General features: G+C 57.6%; 1 protein-coding gene across 1 annotated transcript; it reads left to right on the top strand.

Moving 5' to 3' along the window:
• Positions 1–276: 276 nt before the first annotated feature.
• SSC5D (scavenger receptor cysteine rich family member with 5 domains) lies at positions 277–17,222 on the top strand. The gene is made up of 12 exons (XM_036747607.1): positions 277–342; positions 1,390–1,416; positions 2,214–2,522; positions 2,777–2,860; positions 3,784–4,092; positions 4,842–5,159; positions 8,127–8,246; positions 8,986–9,303; positions 9,722–10,513; positions 10,617–10,931; positions 11,531–11,668; positions 15,482–17,222. The coding sequence occupies exons 1-12, from the start codon at positions 318–320 to the stop codon at positions 17,146–17,148; spliced, it is 4,422 nt and encodes a 1,473-aa protein (XP_036603502.1). The 5' UTR covers positions 277–317; the 3' UTR covers positions 17,149–17,222.
• The last annotated feature ends 811 nt before the right edge of the window (positions 17,223–18,033 follow it).

Genomic DNA, 18,033 nt, shown 5'->3' with positions numbered 1-18,033 from the left:
CGAAGTGTCTGGGGCTGGCCTCCAGTGGGTGTTTACTGATCCGATCCCCCCATTCCCCCACGCCTCCTCCTCAGCCCCCTCCTGGTCCCCCGCTGCCTCCTCCACTGTTTTCTTCTCTTCCTGGTGCCGGCGTGTCCCCAGCCCCCGCCCGCCTGCCTGCCCCTCCTCAGTCCAGGGCGCTGCCGGCACTTCCCCTCAGCTTCTGCCTCCTCCTCCTCCTCCTCCTCCTCCTTCTCCTCATCGACCTCGTCTGCTCTTCCCCCCCTGCCCCACCCCCAGCCCCCCCAGCCTGGGTCCTAGGGGCTCGCTCTGCAGAGATGAGGGTCCTGGCCTGCCTCCTTGGTGAGTGACCGCAGAGACCCAGAGGTCCCTGCCCCCAGCCCTTGCCTCTGCTGACCCCAGCTCCTTCTGGGCATCTGGGAGTCCTTGCTTCTCCCCTTCAGGGATCCAGGAGTCCTTGCCCCCAGCCCTTGCCTCCTGCTGACCCCAGCTCCTTCTGGGAGTCCTCTCTTCTCTCCTTCAGGGACCCAGGAGTCCTGGCCCCCAGCCCTTGCCTCCTGCTGACCCCAGCTCCTTCTGGGAGTCCTCTCTTCTCCCCTTCAGGGACCCAGGAGTCCTGGCCCCCAGCCCTTGCCTCCTGCTGACCCCAGCTCCTTCTGGGAGTCCTCTCTTCTTCCCTTCAGGGACCCAGAGGTCCGTGCCCCCAGCCCTTACCTCTGTTGACCCCAGCTACTTCTGGGCATCTGGGATTCCTCTCTTCTCCCCTTCAGGGACCCAGGAGTCCTGGCCTTCAACATATACATTGCCCTTCTGGCTACTCCCCACAGCCCTAGACATTTAGTTTCCATTAGTTTCAGAGACTCAGGGATTCGGCAGCTTGCCACCCTCCACCAAGAGAGGTCCAGGCATCTGGTCCCCCACTGTCTTCAGAGATCCAGAACTAGGGTTCCCTGCTCCCTCCTCCCTGCTCTGGAGCCCAGTCAGCTGCAGCCTCAGCACTCACTGACCCTTGTTCCCCTGCAATGCCCAGGTGCTATCCCCTTCAGCGGTCCAAAAGTCTAGGCTCTCCTGGAAGCCAGTTGCAGGTTCCTACCTCTTTCTGAACTGTCTTCATAGGGATTGAGTCTCCATTTCCTCTGGTCAGAAATCCCGAAGTCATGTTCTTCTCGATGAGTTTAGAGATCCAGGCATCCAGTCCCCCACCCCACCCCATTCAGAAGCCTAGAATCCAGACCCTCCCCCAGTGCTTTGTGAATCCTCGTCCCTATCAAGGCTCTAGACAACTGCCTGGTCTTAACGCCTGCCCCAGATCCCTCGGTATCTCCTCTGAGGTGGTGACACCGGCAAGGACTCCCCTCCTTCACCTTGTCTCCCTAATTTCTCTTCCAGCTGTTCTGATGGGGATTCAGGCTGTGGGTGAGTCTTCCCTGGGTCCCCTTCTCCTTCCCCATCATCACGCTCTCTGTATCTCTGTCACCACCCGACCCCACCTGAGCCCCTGGCTTTGGCTTTGGAGCTCTCTGGATTCTCCCCTCCCCTCACTGGCTTCCCCATGTTGCCTTGGGGATACAGGCATCCTGGCTACCGTGGGCTAGACCCCAGGGATCTATACATTAGGCTTTTCATTCTTTGTTCATGGGAACCCAGAATTCCCCCTCCCCAGTCCTCAGCCACCCCCTCAGAAGCCCAGGAGTCTCTCGAAGTCACTACCCTGCCCATCATAAACCTAAAAGTGTGGGATCTCAGGGCCCCCCTTCCCAACAGGGACCCAAATGTCCAGCCACCCAGTCCCTCCCTCCTCAGCGAACGTGTACTTCCCCAGACCCTGCTTTTCCCAGGGACTCAGACACTCTCAGCAGCCAGGATCTCCAACCCATTCTTTGGACAGGGACCCAGGCATCCAGCTTCTTAGCCCCTCTCAGTTCTCCAACTCCAAGTCCTCAGTAACTCAGCCTTTGAATTTCCCAGGCCTTGCTCCCCTCAGCGACCTAGTTTTTCTCAAGGACTCAGGTGTCTGATCTCTAAGCCGCAACTCTTTTCAGGCATCTGGGGGGACTGGCATCCCAGTCCCAGTTCCTTAGGGATAAAGGTTTCCAGGACTCCCACCTGCCTCTTCAGCAGCCCGAGTATTTAGTGCCCCCGGGCCCCCTCAAAAGCCTAGGGATACTGCTAGGCTAGATGAGGGTCCCTCCTCATTGGGCCCCCCTCGGCAGAGCGACTTCGTCTGGCTGGGGGCCCCCACGGCTGTGCTGGGCGGCTGGAGGTGCGGCACGGGGGGCGCTGGGGAACGGTGTGTGACGACGGCTGGGACCTGCGGGATGCTGCGGTGGCCTGCAGGGAGCTGGGCTGTGGAGGAGCCCTGGCCGCCCCTGCAGGGGCTTTCTTTGGAGAGGGGATTGGGCCAGTCTGGCTGAGTGAGCTGGCTTGTCGTGGGTCTGAGAGTCGGCTGGGCCTCTGTCGCCACCGGGGCTGGAAGGCCCACATCTGCTCCCATGAGGAGGATGCTGGCCTCGTCTGTGTAGGTGAGAGACCCCAGCCCCCAGCTCCTCAGGGCCCCTGCTCTTTCCTCTCCCAGTCCTCACCCTCTCTGAGATGGAGGTATCCAGGAACTCAGGCATGGACCCCACAGTACCTAATGCTGTGTGTGGGTCTAAATTCCCACCTCCTTCAGAAAGCCAGGCATTGGAACTCCTAGGCCCCTTCCCACTAAGCGCCCCTTCTTCCTCAAGAGCCCCAAGCCTCCTCCAGCTCTTCTGAATCTGCCCACTGCCTACAGGTCAGCGGGCAACCAACTCGAGACCAGATTCAACAGAGCCCCTGGACCGGGAGCTGTGGTCTGAGGGCTCCCCAACATCCCCAGGTGAGACCCCAAGATCTCCCCCTGCAGAATCTGCAGAACCTGACACTTATATCTCCCCTCCCCTCCCCTCATTCACCCCTCCACTAGCTGGGACCCCGACAAGTAGCCCCCAGAAGGCCTCTCGGCCTCCCAAGCTGCCAAAGGCCACCCGGGCCCCTCTGCTGACTTCCAGTGCTTTCCGACAGGGTGAGTGACTACCCCAACATGTCCCTCTAAGACAGAGATTCCCCTCATCCCCCTCTATCTCTCCAATTCCAGTCCCAGTCCACAGCCAAGACTAGATCTGGGTACCATTAGGAATGTTCATGGGGTCAGTGGTGCACACCTTTGCTTCTTACCTCCCTCCATTCTGCCTGCCCCAACTCCCTGGGGCCTACATGTCCAACTCCCCCTTGCCCCTCCCCCTCAGGGACCCACATGTCCAACTCCCCAGCCCCTGCCCCACCCCCAAGACCCCAATGTCCATCTCTCTGGCTTCTGCCTCCTGCAAAGACCCAGGCATATGATGTCAGCTGGTTCTGCAACCGCTGTGCACCCCTCGAAAGGCTACAGACATGACCTGTTATCATATTCACTGTCACCCCCACCCCAGTCAGGGACTCAGGTATCTAGGCACCTGCTCCTTGCCCCCTGCCTGTCTTAGGGATCTGGAGATCTGCCTCCTCAATCCCTGCTGTCCTCAGGCACCCAGGTGTCTCCTGCAGAGTCAGGTGAAGCCCTCAGGCCCTCAGCACCTGGGAGTAGAGCACCCCAGAACACGTGGCCCAGTGAGACCCAGGCATTCAAGCCCATCCCCACCAGCCCCCAGTTTCCACTCTCCTCAGGGATCCGAGCCTCTGCCTCTTGGCCCCCAATCCCTCAGGGCCCAGGCATCAGTAGGGCTTAGATGAAGGCCTGGCTCACTGTGTCCCTCCTCTTGGCAGAGCGTCTGCGCCTGGCAGGGGGGCCCCACGGCTGTGCTGGGCGGCTGGAGGTGTGGCATGGGGGCCGCTGGGGGACGGTGTGTGATGACGGCTGGGACCTGCGGGATGCTGCGGTGGCTTGCAGGGAGCTGGGCTGTGGGGGAGCCCTGGCCGCCCCTGGGGGGGCCCGCTTTGGGGAGGGGTCGGGCCCCGTTTGGATGGACGATGTGGGCTGCGGAGGTGGGGAGCAGGCCCTCCAGGACTGTCCTCGGAGCCCCTGGGGACGAAGCAACTGTGACCACACAGAGGATGCTGGACTAGTCTGTGAAGGTGAGTCCTAGGGCTCCCAGATCAACCCTCCTAGCCTGTGTGTTTGCTCGGCTGCTTGCTCCTTAGCCCTGCCTGGCTTGGGGTGGGTGGGTCCTTAGGTGAGGCCCTTCCCTGATCTGGGCCTCACTTTCCCTATCTGTAAAATGAACTGGCTGGACCAGACCATGTTGAGGGGCTCTGTTTTTTAGTGCCGCTTCTATGTTTTAGCATATCATATAACGGGAATAAGGTCTTTTTCTAAGCTCTGATATTTCAGTCTCTAAGGCAAGGGGTTCATGGATGACACCTCCCCCTGCCATTTCTAGAATATCCTCAGAGGACCCATCAGACCCCTCACCCCAGCACAGCCTTAGCCCCTGGCCTGGGTGCTGCCCACCCCTGTTTTCCCTCTAATCCCACACATCATCCTCATTCTTCCTAATGAGTGGGGAGATGAGGGAGAAATTGGGAAACAGACTGATGGGGTGGGAGCAAGGATATCAGGGGATCTCCAGTTCTTGACCTTCAAAGCCCCAAGGACCTCTCTTCAATCTCCTCATGGTCTCTCCCTCCATCCACATCAACTGACTAGGATGGGCACAGGTAGAGTAGGCAGCTAGGGCCACACAGGGACACCTGGGGGCACAGAGAAGGAACAGGAGTGGTGGGCTGGGGGCATAGGGTGCAGCTTAGCTGGCAGCCCCAGCATTGGGGAGATAGAGGGGAGCAGTGCAGACTGACCCTTGCTCTTCCTTCTCCCCCTACCCCAGGCCCAGCTCCCCACTTGCGCCTGGCTGGGGGTCCCAATGGCTGTGCTGGGCGGCTGGAGGTGTGGCATGGAGGCCGCTGGGGGACAGTGTGTGATGATGGCTGGGACCTGCGGGATGCTGCTGTGGCCTGTAGAGAACTGGGCTGTGGTGGTGCCCTTGCTGCCCCTGGAGGGGCCTTCTTTGGGGAGGGGGCTGGGCCCATCCTGCTGGATGACCTTCGGTGCAAGGGGAATGAGACATCCCTGGGGTTTTGCCCAGCCCGCCCCTGGGGCCAGCATGATTGTCACCACCGAGAGGACGCAGGGGCTGTGTGTGATGGTGAGACCCCCCCCCTACCCCACCCCCATCACCAAGGTCATCTCCCTGGGCACCCCATGCACCCAACTCTTGGTGCCCACTGACCTGTCTCTGTGGCGCCCAGCTCCCCCTCAGAGCGTCATCCTGGGAAGGGCCTCCAGAGATGGGAGGCGCTTCGGAGTGCAGCGACTCCAAGCCCATCCTGAGCAGAGCGCCCCCTCCACCACAGCTGACAAGGCGTCCTCCCGCCTGTTGGGGGAGCTCCTCACCTCCCCAGGCAGCAAGCACCCTCCACTGCTGGACAGCTCCCAAGGCTGGGCCACTTCCGACCTTGTGCCTAATCTGCCTCGGCAACGGCGCCCAAGCAGCACAGGGCTAGCCTACCATGTGCCTGACAGCACTTCCAATATTAAGTCAGTCAGAGGGTCAGCCTTTATTGAGTGGCTGCTATGTGCCAGCCACGGTGCTGAGCACTGGGGATAGAAAACCAGGCAGACAGTCCCTGCCTGCAGGGAGCTTCCAGTCTACAAGGTGCCCATAACTGTGCACGTGCAAGTTAGAGAAAAGATAAGTAGGGAACAATTAACCAAAGAATTCAGAGTGAGGGGGAAGTTCATCCAGGAGAAATTGGAATTTTCAAAGGGAAAGCAGGGGGCGGAGATGAGCAGGCATGGGGAACGGCCAGAGAGGTGACCAGAGCCGGGAGAGGGACAATCAGGAGGCCGGGTCCCTGGGAAGAGTATGTTGCTGGGGTAAGTGTAGGGAGACTGGAAGGGTGAGGAGAAGGTTTGCACCATGATGGGCTTTGAATGCCAAGCAAAAAGATTTTGTAATTGATCCTGGATGCAAGAGGAAGCCACTGGAGTTTATTGAGCAGGAGAGTGACGGGGTCAGACCTGTACTTTTAGGAAGCTCGCCATAGTGGCTGAATGGAGGATAGATTTAGGGCGAGAGACTGGAGGCAGGCAGCCCCCCGGAAGGTCATTGCCCTAGTGCAGGCGGGAAGTGAGGAGGGCTGCACCAAAACGGTCCTCCTTTATGTCACCTCCCACACAGCTTTCTTTTCCATTCACATCATACTGACTCATTAAATTAAAGTTAAACGGAGAAGTATGCGGTTCCTGCTATGAAATTGTGGTCCTCTATGGCCCCTAGATCTTTTCCAGATGAACAGTAGTATGGTTGTACCTTTCCACTTTTTACTTGTGAAACTGATCTTTTGAACTCAAGTGCAAAATTGCAATTACTCCCCTTAAATTTCACCTTCTACATTTTGACTCAGTGTTTGAAGCAGTCAGCAAGCTTCTGGGAGAGAGAGAGAGAGAGAGAGAGAGAGAGAGAGCACTCCAGGTCACTGTCGTCTCTAAGTTAGATGATTTGGCATCTTTGCCCTTATCACAGTAGGTAATAAAAATATTTAACAGAATCCAGCCAGGACAGATCCCTGGGGCACTCCACTAGACACCTCCTGCCAAGCTGACATCCAAAACATTAATGGTTACTCTGAGTTGGGCCGTTCAACTAGTTCTGAAGTCATCTCATTGTACAATTTCATGATAAGATTGGGTTGACTTTAAAAGAGAGCTTTTTACTGGATACATGGAAAATGTGAGGAAATCAAAGCGACTCCGACAGTCTAAGGCACCAAGCCTACAAGAGCAGTGTGAGGTATTTGATGGAGTGCTTCAGTGAAGTGTAGGTAAACTATAGTCACATTATTCTCCTGGTCTGCTAGTACCTAGGTCAATAAAAGAAATGAAATGGGTCCCTTCCCCCACTGACCCTTCTCTCCACCATCTCTTCCCCCCTTATCTCCGCCCATCTCTTCCCTCACTGACCCTTTTCTCTGCCCATCTCTTCCCCCACTGACCCTTCTCTGTCCATCTCTTCCCCCTTTCTCTCTGCCCATCTCTTCCCCCCTTATCTCCGCCCATCTCTTCCCCCACTGACCCTTCTCTCCACCATCTCTTCCCCCCTTTTCTCCACCCATCTCTTCCCCCACTGACCCTTCTCTCTGCCCATCTCTTCCTCCCTTCTCTGTCCATCTCTTCTCCCTTTCTCTCTGCCCATCTCTTCCCCCCTTTTCTCCACCCATCTCTTCCCCCCTTATCTCCGCCCATCTCTTCCCCCACTGACCCTTCTCTGTCCATCTCTTCCCCCTTTCTCTCTGCCCATCTCTTCCCCCCTTTTCTCCACCCATCTCTTCCCCCACTGACCCTTCTCTCTGCCCATCTCTTCCCTCACTGACCCTTCTCTCTGCCCATCTCTTCCTCCCTTCTCTGTCCATCTCTTCTCCCTTTCTCTCTGCCCATCTCTTCCCCCCTTCTCTCTGCCCATCTCTTCCCCCCTTTTCTCTACCCATCTCTTCCCCCACTGACCCTTCTCTCTGCCCATCTCTTCCCCCTTTCTCTCTGCCCATCTCTTCCCCCCTTCTTTCTGCCCATCTCTTCCCCCCTTCTCTGTCCATCTCTTCCCCCTTTCTCTCCACCCATCTCTTCCCTCACTGACCCTTGTCTCTGCCCATCTCTTCTCCCCTTCTCTCCGCCCATCTCTTCCCTCACTGACCCTTCTCTCTGCCCATCTCTTCCCCCCTTCTCTCCGCCCATCTCTTCCCTCACTGACCCTTCTCTCTGCCCATCTCTTCCCTCATTGACCCTTCTCTCTACCCATCTCTTCCTCCCTCTCTCTGCCCATCTCTTCCTCCCTCTCTGCCCATCTCTTCCCTCCTTCTCTCTGCCCATCTCTTCCCCCCTTCTCTCCACCCATCTCTTCCCTCACTGACCCTTCTCTCTCCTCCTCTTTCCTCTCACTCTCCTCCCTGCCCCAACTCTCTCCCTATGGACTCCTCTTTGAATCCAAAGGATACTCCCCAAATCTCTTCCCCCCATTCACTCCACAAGCCTTGGGTGTGGGGGAGTAGGGGAGAGGAAAAGCTGGCTAAGTGGTTTCAGTAATGACTCCCCACCATGCCACCTTCCCCCAATCCAGGTCTGCCTCTGGGCTTGCCCACCCCAGGCAGCAGCGATGGGGCCCCAGAGACTCAGACCCCCACTAGCAGACTCTCTCCTGCCTCTCCCACCACCCTGCCGGAACGAGGCCCTGAGGAGGGTGAGTGAGAAGCCAGTCTGGGGCCCCTGCTTTTCTGGGGTGGAGAATGCAGGGATCTGGCCACCGGGTGTTCCTGAGGGGTCACCATGGGACTGAAGACCTTGCCCATTGAGGGTCTTTTGCCCTCCTGCCCCAGAGCCCTGCTCTCAGATTGGAGTGTTGGGGCTGCATCTGGCTCAAAACTGCCCAGAAAGGGTGAGGGACTCGCCCTAGGTCACCCAGAAAGCAATCCTTCAAACCCCTCATTTCGCGTGTGAGGAAATCAAGGCCCAGAGAGGTCCCACAAGCCATCCAAGAGCTCCTCCTCCTTGTCTGGGGCAGGCAGGGTGGGAACTGAGGCTCAGAGACAGACCATCATTAACTCAAGGCCATGCATCTAGTAAGTGGAAATCAAACCCAGGCCTGGGCCTCCAGGTCAAGTGGCAGCCCAGGTAATAGTATGCCACTCTTGGGCAGGCTGTATGAGTCATGATGTTCCCACTCTGGCCCAGGACAGGACAGTGAAAAAGCAATTCTCTAATCCAGCCAATGGTGAATCAAAGGCCACAGACTCAATCATGGAATAAGCCAGTCTTCTCTCTGGGCCTTCTCCCCCATCTGTACAATGAGGGATTCGATTAGATGATTTCAAAGGTCCATTATAAGTCTTAATCTCATCATCGTGGGAGGGAATGGGTTGGGGGATGGCTCTATCACTGGCCCCCCCCAGGCTGCTCATGACCTCTGCTCTCCCCCATAGGTACCCCCCGCCTTCGCCTGGTGTCTGGGCCAGGCCAGTGTGCTGGGAGGCTAGAGGTGTGGTATGGTGGTCGCTGGGGCACTGTGTGTGATGATGGCTGGGATGTGCGAGATGCCATGGTGGCCTGCCGAGAGCTGGGCTGTGGTGTTCCCCGGGAGCCAGGCCCTGCCCCTGGCCGCTTTGGCTGGGGGGAAGGCCCCATCTGGCTGGATGACGTGGCCTGCAGTGGGATTGAGGTCCGGCTGGCCAACTGCCCTGCGGCCCCCTGGGGGAAACACAACTGTGCCCATAATGAGGATGTGGGGGTCACTTGCACAGGTAAGGCGTCCCTACCAGCTGTCAGCCCTACCCCCAGGGCCAGTCCTACCTAGCCCTCCTAACCATCATCTGGGGGAGCTTCTTGGGGTGGGGTGTGGGGAGGAGAAGGGGAAGAGTCCCTTCCTCTACACCCTTGGGGGCTTCCCCTACCTTGGTTGGGAGGGCTTCTTGGGGGGGGTGGCTTCTTTGGACTGGGGGGCCTCCCTTCTTGACTTGTGGAGGGCTTCTAGGAAAGAGGGATCTCTTTTCCCAAATCTGGGAGGGTTTATGAAAGAAGTCTCCATTCTCAAATTGAAGAAGACTCCTTGGAAGAGTTGGGGCTGTGTGAGAGGGAGGAACAAGACCCAAGGGGCCTGCCTGGAGGGCGGACTTTATGGAGAATTGGGACTATGACCTTGCCCCCACCTTGTCTCCCTAGGGAATCTTGGACCTGACTCAGTCCCAGACCCCTTCAGCTGGAGCTGGGCCCCAGAGCCACGTGGGGATGGACAGAACTGGCCCGTCAGGAGGTGGACCACTGAGAATCCGGGGGACATGGCCACTCAGCTGACCACTAGCAGCCCTGGAACAACAGTGCCCAAGCCACCAGGGAGGACTCCACACAGCTCCAAAAAGTGGGCTACAAAGAAACCACGGAAACCAACTGTGCGACCCCCTGGACAATCAACCACTAAGGTCCCAAGGAGGCAGACAACTCGGGTTCTACCAGGCCAGGCCACTCCTCAACTGACCACACAGGCTCCCCGAGGCCAGAGCCCCCAGGTCTTCCCAAAACTGACCACACGGGCTCCCCGAGGCCAGAGCCCCCAGGCCTCCCCCAAGCTGACCACACAGGCTACCCGAGGCCAGACCTCTCAGGCCTTCCCCAAACTGACCACGCAGGCTCACCGAGGGCAGACCCTCCAGGACTCACTACTGCTGCCCAATCCGACCTCACTACCCACCATGCCAGTGACATCTTCGGCCAGCCCCCCACTGGCCACTCAGCCCTCACAAAGACAACCTTCTCAGGTCACACCACAGCTAAGCACTCAAGTCCCCAAGGAAACAACCCTAAGAGATCGAGATGAAGGTTCCCCTGAAACCTCCCTAGACCCAGGCTCTTCCACACCTGGGACTGAGAGCAGGTGGGAGGCCTTCAAGACTTTACCCACAAGCACTCCCAAAAACTTGTCCTCTCCCCAGACCTGGCCAGGCTCTGGAGAGTCAGGTAAGGCTAGAGCAGGTCGAGGGGCTGGTGGAGGGAAGGAAGGAGGGTGGGGGATAGAGGCCCATGGCTGGAACTGAGCCCCTGCTCCCATGGCCATGGTCAGGTCTCTTTAGGCTGCGTCTCTCAGATGGACCCGATCGGTGTGCTGGGCGGTTGGAGGTATGGCATGGTGACGTCTGGGGAACAGTGTGTGATGATGGCTGGGATCCCCGAGATGCGGCTGTCGCTTGCCGGGAGCTGGGCTGTGGTGGGATCCGGCCCCGTGTGGGCAAAACCTACTACGGATCTGGGACCGGCCCGATCTGGCTAGATGACGTGGGCTGTGTGGGCATTGAGGCCTCACTAGGGGACTGTCCAGCCTCACCCTGGGGGGTCCACAACTGTGAGCATCAGGAAGATGTGGGGCTCACCTGTACAGGTATGAGGCAAGAAACCTGGGATGGGGCTGGAAAAGAATGGGCATAGGGTTCTGTGACCCTGGGCAGGTCACATAACCTCCCACTCCATGATCCAAGGGGGCAGGAGTATCAGAGAGCCCAGACACCCTGGGCTAGTGTAGGGAGCAGTGGGGGCCAGGGATCCCAGACACCCTAGGCTAACGTAGGGAGCAGTGGGGGGGCAGGGAGCCCAGACAGCCTAGGCTAATGTAGGGAGCAGTGGCGGGGCAGGCAGCCCAGATACCCTAGGCTAGTGTAAGGAGCAGTGGGGGGGGGGCAGGCAGCCCAGACACCCTGGCCTAGTGTAGGGAGCAGTGGCGGGGCAGGGCATGAAAGGACTTGGGGGAACCAGGACTTGGAGAGAGAAAGCTAGTGAGTGTAGGGCCTATGGACCATTGTGGGGACCAGCAGGAGACTGTGGCTTCTTCAGCAGCCAGGGCCCAGGGGCTCTGGGGAGCTGAAAGGCTCCTGAGGTTGGTCTGGGTAGGGTGAAAGACGGGGCACTGGGTCCCTGGCCAGTGGGTCTTCTGGCCTGCAGGGAGCCTGGAGGTTCAGAATCTCCCCCCATTTCTCCCCACAGGAGACATGGAGGACGACAGTGATCTCCCCTGGTCCTGGGACACCAGTTCTCGAAGGGACATGGCCCAGGGGAGCTTCACGACAGCTGCTCCTGGCCATGACCTTGCCTTTCAGACCCCCTGGGACCACAGAGATCCAGGTAGGGAGCAGGGCCTATCCCAGAGATGGTGCTGGGGGTGCTGCCTGGTCCCCAGCCACCTCCGAAGGGCACATTGGCTTAACTTACCCCCAGGCACCCCCTAGAGATGCTGTGCTGTCTGAGCCCATCCCTGCTGGGATCCTAGTGGGTCTACAAGAACAGACCAAAGTGAGCCCTCAGAGACCCCTCAGGGACACATCTGGAGGGAGCCCAGAGAACCTATAATAATGTAGCTGAGGAACCTCAGGGACACTGAGACCAGACTTTCTAGGCATCAGCTGAGGAAGCCTGGGGATTAACATGCCCTGGGGAAGCCTAGAGAGCCCACCATAAGAGGTGGGAGACCCATCGATAACACAGCACCCTGTCTCCTCATGGCCCCTATCCCAGCATACCCAAGAGAAAATAAAGGCAGAGCAGGCCCTTAACAGGCCCTTAACCAACCCCCTCCCCTGCCAGGTTCCACCTACTTCCTGGCTCCCCGGGGAGTGGCCCCTCTGTGTATCTGTCTCACTGCACATTCATTTTCTCCCTAACCCAGGATTCAGGTTTCCCTCCCCCCGCCACTGCTCCCTGCCCCCCCACCACCACCCAGCACCTCTCCCTGCTACCTCCCCCTCCCCCTTCTCTGGTTATCTCATGGCTGTCTGTCTTTCTAGTTATCTCTCCCACTCCACCTGTCTCTGGGTCCCTCTCTCCATACCTCCTCTCTGTTTCCATCTCTCTGTCTCTCCTGGTATCAGTGCCACACATGCAGGCACACAGGCACACACACATACATGCACTTACACAGACACACATGCACACGTGCATACATGCACGCACACACTTGCACACAGATGCACATGTACACATACACTCACACACTTGTACACACTTAGACACTCGTGCACATATACACACTTACACACACTTAGACACACATGCACGTGCACACACACACCCTTATCTCAATCTCTTCCTCTCTACCGGCCCCTCCCCATCTCTCTCATGTCCTCCCTTATCCGCCATCTGTCCCTTCTGTCTCTCACTCTGTTTCTTCATGTCTATGTCCTTCCTCATCTGTCTTGCTCAGCCCAACCTTGGCCTCTCCCCCAGCTTCCCTCTATGTCCCAGCATCTCTCCCTCTGTTCCTGGCGTCTTGGTCTCATCTCCCTGCAGCTGGCCTCTGCTTGTGGGAGGCTCCTTCCGTGAACCTGGCTGCACAGTCTCAGTCTTTACAAGCTTCCCTGTCCAGACCTTGAATCATCTGTCTTGGGGGGAGGTGTTTGAGATCAAACCCCTCTTCCTGACATCTGAGCCGCCTTTCTTCCAGTCTCTTCAGCTTTGACTTTGTGACTGTCTCTCACTTTTCCCCTGTCTCTCTCCCAATCTCTCTGTCTCTGTATCTTTTCCTGCCTCTCACCAGCCTCTGTGTCTTTGTCTCTCTGTGTCTCTCAACTGTTTTTTGCCTGCCAGTCTCTGTTTCTCAGTCTTTCTTTGTCAATCAGCAACCGTTTTTAAGGTACCTACTATGTGTCAGGCACTGTGCTAAGCACCGGGGATTGTGGTTGTGGTTTGTCCTTCGTTCTTGGATCGGACCATGACATCAGGGAGGTGATGCCATGACATGTGAGTGAATTGGATTGGAGGGAGGGAGGGCTGTGCAAGGTCACCAGCCTCACTTTATCCTCCGGTGGGTCCAATGACCAGATATTCACCAGGATGACTGGAGATGGCCCAGGATGCATTGGGAGACTCTGACCTTTTTTTCAGTGCTGAGGATACAAAAAAGGGTAAAAGATAGTCCCTGCCTTCAAGGAGCTTACAGTCTATGGGGGAAGAAAACAAGCAAACACATTTCTCCAAAGTGAGGTCTATACGAGATAAATGAGAAATAAGCAAGAGAAGCAAGGCCTGGGATGAAGAGAGGCTGGGGAAAGCTTCCTGTGGAAGGATGCCAGGGAGGCCGGTAGTGAGAGCAGAGCAGGGAAAGCAATCCAAGCATTCGGGACAACCAGAGAGAATGCCCCGAGCCAAGAGGTGGAGGTCTTGTTAGCAGACCAGCCAGGAGGCTGCTGTCACTGGAGCGAAAATTAGGTGGTGTGTTGGGGTGGAGGGGATGTAGGGTATGAGAAGACTGGAAAGGGAAGGGGGAGGGCGCCAGGTTATGAAGAGCTTTGAGCACCAAAGGATTTTATATTTGATCCTGGGAGTAATAGAGAGCCACCAGAGTTTCTTGAATAGGGGAGGACATGGTCAGAACTGCACTTTTAGGAGGCTCACTATAGCAAGTGAAGGAGGCAGGCAGATCTCCCCACAGCTCTCGCCATAGTCCAGGCATGAGGTGAAGAGGGCCTGCACCGCATTGGGGCAGGGTCAGAGGAGAGGTGGTATCACAGTGAACTCAATGGGCCTTGGCCCCAACTTGGATATGGAAGATGAGAGAGATTCTCTGAGGTTGGGGGTCTGGGGTCAGTGGTGCCCTTGACAAGAACAGGGAAGAAGTGAAGAGAGGAGGGTTTGAGTGGAAAGACAGTGAGCCGTTTGGGGCATGTCGAGTTGAAGATGCGTGTATGCGATGTCCTATTTGAGATGTCCGGTAGGCAGCTGGAGATCACCAGAGAGGTTAGGGCAGAATAAGGAGATTTGAGAGTCATCAGCACAGATAACAATTCAATCCCTGGGAGCTGATGAGCTTGTCAGATAAAGTCCTCTAGAGGGAGAAGAGAAGGGGGGCCAGGACAGAGCTCTGTGGGATGCAGGCCATTAGCGCAGGTGTGACCTGGCTCAAAGGGGACAGGTAGGAGGAGAAGAACCAGGAGAGAGAGAGAGGAGAGAATGACCATCTGCATCCAAGGCTGCAGAGAGGCCAAGGAGAAAAGGCTATTGGGTTTGCCATCTAAGAGACCATTGACGACGAGAGCTATCTGGGTGGAATTATGGGGGTGGAAGCCAGGTGTATTAAGAACAGAGTCCTAGGAGAGGAAATGGAGGGCATCTTGTAGAGGATTCTCAAGGGCTTTGCCACCAAAGGGAGGAGAGATTTAGGACAAGAGCTGGTGGGGATGGCATACTCAAGCAAGGTGTTCTTGAGGGTGGGGGAGACCGAAGCATGTTGGCAGGCATCTGGGAAGCAGCCAGTGAGGGAGAGGGGGATGGCAGAAGGGGCAGCCCCTTCTTGAGAAGACGGATTGGCTGGGGTCATCGAGCAGGAGGAGGTGTTACTTTGGGAAGGAGTGAAGCCGCATTGTCATGTCAGATGGGGGGCGGGGAAGAGGAGAGGAGGCAGAAGGCACCTGGATGGTGGGAGAGGAAGGGGAACCCTCACTGAATGGCCTCAAAATTGGAGGCAAGGTCCCCCACAAGAGGAGGAATGGAGGCACCATGGGAGGCTGGAGCAGGAGTTTGGCAGAGGACTGTGAGTCAGGCAAGGAGGCTTAGCCCTGTCTCTGTGCTTCTCTCCATCATGGGGCTCTCTCCTTCCCTCATTCCCAGCCCGCAGGTTTGCTGGGTTTCCATCTCTCTGTCTCCCGGTCCTCCTCTCTCCATCTGTCTGTCTTTCCTCCTACTTCCATTTGTCCCCCTTCATGCTTGTCCCCACCCTCTCTTCCCAGGAAGGAACCACTCACGGGGTCCTGCTCACTGGGTCCCGCTCACTGGGAACACCACTGAGAACCGCTGGGAATAGTTGGGCACCAGGGGGCGCCCTGGGGCCTTCCCACTGTCCCTAATGGAAGAGTCAAGTCTGCCTGACAACGTATGACATCAGCAGTGCCACACCGTCCAATTGGCCTCCCTCAGACCCACCCTTCCCCTTTCTTCTCTCCCTAGATTTTCAAGATTGGTCTCGGCCCCTCCAGCATACTGCGGCTCCCGAGGAGACCCCCAATCCAGATCTCCAGCTGACTGCTGACACCAGCCCACAGCTGACCTCTGACCCCAGCCCACAGCTGACCTCTGACCCCAGCCCACAGCTGACCACTGAATCTAACCCACAGTTGACCTCTGATCTCAGACTATCTCTGACCACTGACCCCAGTCCACAGCTGACCCCTAGCTCAGACAAACAGCTAACTCCTGACCCCAGTCCACAGCTAACCACTGACCCTGGCCAACTACTGACCCTTGACCCCAACCCCCTGCTGATCTCTGATATCAGCCAAAAACTGACTTCAGATGTCGTCCTAGACCTGACCTCGGACCCCAGACCACAACTGACCCCAGATTCTACACCTCAGCTGACCTCTGACTTCTCCCCAATGTCAGTGGCAACCTTCAACACTGACCTACAATTTGTTGATCCTGGCCCACAGCCGAGCCCTGACTCTGCCCCAGAGCTCACCTCTGACTTTACCCCTAAAGGAGAGCTCACCCCTTCATCCACTCCACCGCCAATACCTGATGTTGCCCCGCAGTTGACATCTGATACCAACCAACAACTGACCATTGAGTCTTTCTCACAGTTGACCTCTGACCCTAGCCCACAGCTGACCCCCAACTCTGCTGAACCACAATTCACTCCTGATTCTATCTCCCACCTGACCTCTGACCTGTCCCTGCAGATGACTTCTGACCCCACCTTCACACCAGTACTGACCACTGAGCCCTCTGTAGACTCACAGCTGACCTCCACCTCTAGTCCTACCCAAACAAAACAGCTGATGTCTGACCCTTCTCCAAGCCCAAAGGTGACCACTGCCTACCCCAGTGTTCATGGGCTGACCCCTGACTTGTCCTCTTCTATACCTCTGGTCCCAGAGCTCAGTCCCACCTCCCAGCAAGCCAGAGTGCCTCCTGCCAGCCCAGGGCTGCCCTCAGAGTACACACCATCTCTGCCACCTGAGCCTGCTAGCAGCTCACAGACCCCCACAGCCCTCGGGGTGAGTCCAGCTGGGACCTCCACAGCAGCTCCTAGCACTGCCCCCAGCCCCAGCCCTGAGCCTTCGGAGGCTCCATCCATGAGTCCCACACCAACCAGGACCCCAGATTCTGTCTCGAGGCAAAGGTTTGCTCAAAATTCAAGCATCACTGTAGCCTCAGAGTCCACCATTAACCCTGCCCCAACTCCAGACCAGGGTCCGCAGCACACCACCCCCAAGCATCCTCCAACAGCTGGCTCTGGGAGGGTCTTGGATGGTCCTTCGGTGCCCCCACAGTCCCCTGGTCCCAGTGACATGGAGACTGGTCAGTGCGTGCTGGCCACTCCCCCCTCCCCCACCATCCTCCGAGTCATGGCCTGTGAGCCCCCGGCCCTGAGGGAGTTGGTTGGAGCAGTGAAAGATGTGAGTAAACAGCTGCGAAGCCTGACCCAGGCAGTCCAGCAGAACCAAGATGAGAGAAGGGCAGCCGGGCTGGAGCTGGGGCAGCTGGTGGAGGCCATCAGGGGCTTGGGTGATCTGGGTCAGGCCCTGAGAGGGCTAGTGGAGGCATCAAGGCCCCCCATGGCCCCCGGGCTCCAAGAGGAGGAGGAGGAGAGACCACGGAGAGGAGACGTGTGAGCTCCCCAAAGACTGACAAAGGACAGAAATGCCCTCCTCCCCCTAAGTGAACAAAGACCACGCGATTCCCAGGGCTTTAATTGAGCACCCATTTTCTGAGTACCTACTGTGCGCCCAGGCTCATGCCAAGCAATTAGAGAGGAAGGGAGGAGACCAGGGCCCTGTGCCGGGCACCATGGGGGGACAGAGAGAGACGAAGAAAAAGAAAGACAACGCCCAGGCTTGCATGGAGGGGAAAGGAGGTGGCTGAGGGAGTTATCCAGAATGGGGACAAGGTCCCACAAGGCTTTGGGACCTGGAGCTTCCCTTTCTACAGAGCTGCAAGATCTTCGGGGTTCCTAGCTCTCTGAGTCAGTCATGAATCCCGCCTCCATCTGTGTCTTCTTGCTGTGTGACCTTGGTCAAATGACTTCCCTCTCTGGGCCACCACCCGGTGGGGAGGTGGGGCCAGCCTTGAGGATCTCTAAGCGTCCCCTTCTTCAGACAGCCTTGAGTTTCCTCCCTCCAGGCAGAGAAAGGGACAAAAAGTTCCTGGCGTCAGGCAGCAGAGGCCGGGGAAGGTCAGGCCTTCTCACCACCCCTAAGCCTGGGGAGGGAAAGGCCAGGAGGGTCCAGTTACTGGGGGTGGGGGGGGGCAGCCGGACAAGATGGGAGGGTCCGGGGGTCCTGTTGGGCTGACCAGCTTAGGCCAACTGCTTGAGAGCTCTCTGAGCACGCTGAGAATCTCAGCTTCCCCTCGCCCGGTAAGCCGGGCGACGTAAATAACTTCTGACTGGGCCCTTGGGAGTGGCCACCCGGGGCGAAATGCCCACCCTACCAGGTCAGGGGAGGCTGGGGGACAGGATCCCTGGATCTGGGCAGCCTCCCCCATGCCAAACAGGCTGG

This window comes from Trichosurus vulpecula, chromosome 2, assembly GCF_011100635.1.
Source record: "Trichosurus vulpecula isolate mTriVul1 chromosome 2, mTriVul1.pri, whole genome shotgun sequence".
NCBI classification, from domain to species: Eukaryota; Metazoa; Chordata; class Mammalia; order Diprotodontia; family Phalangeridae; genus Trichosurus; species Trichosurus vulpecula.
Note: the sequence above shows the minus strand (reverse complement) of the source record. Positions and strands in the feature narration are given on the sequence as shown.

Excerpts from the sequence above, each read along its gene's own strand:
- SSC5D (XM_036747607.1), top strand. The coding sequence starts at position 318 with ATGAGGGTCCTGGCCTGCCTCCTTG. Across the intron at positions 1,417-2,213 it reads GATGGGGATTCAGGCTGTGG|AGCGACTTCGTCTGGCTGGG; the intron begins GTGAGTCTTCCC and ends CCCCCTCGGCAG. Across the intron at positions 11,669-15,481 it reads CTGGGACCACAGAGATCCAG|ATTTTCAAGATTGGTCTCGG; the intron begins GTAGGGAGCAGG and ends TTCTCTCCCTAG.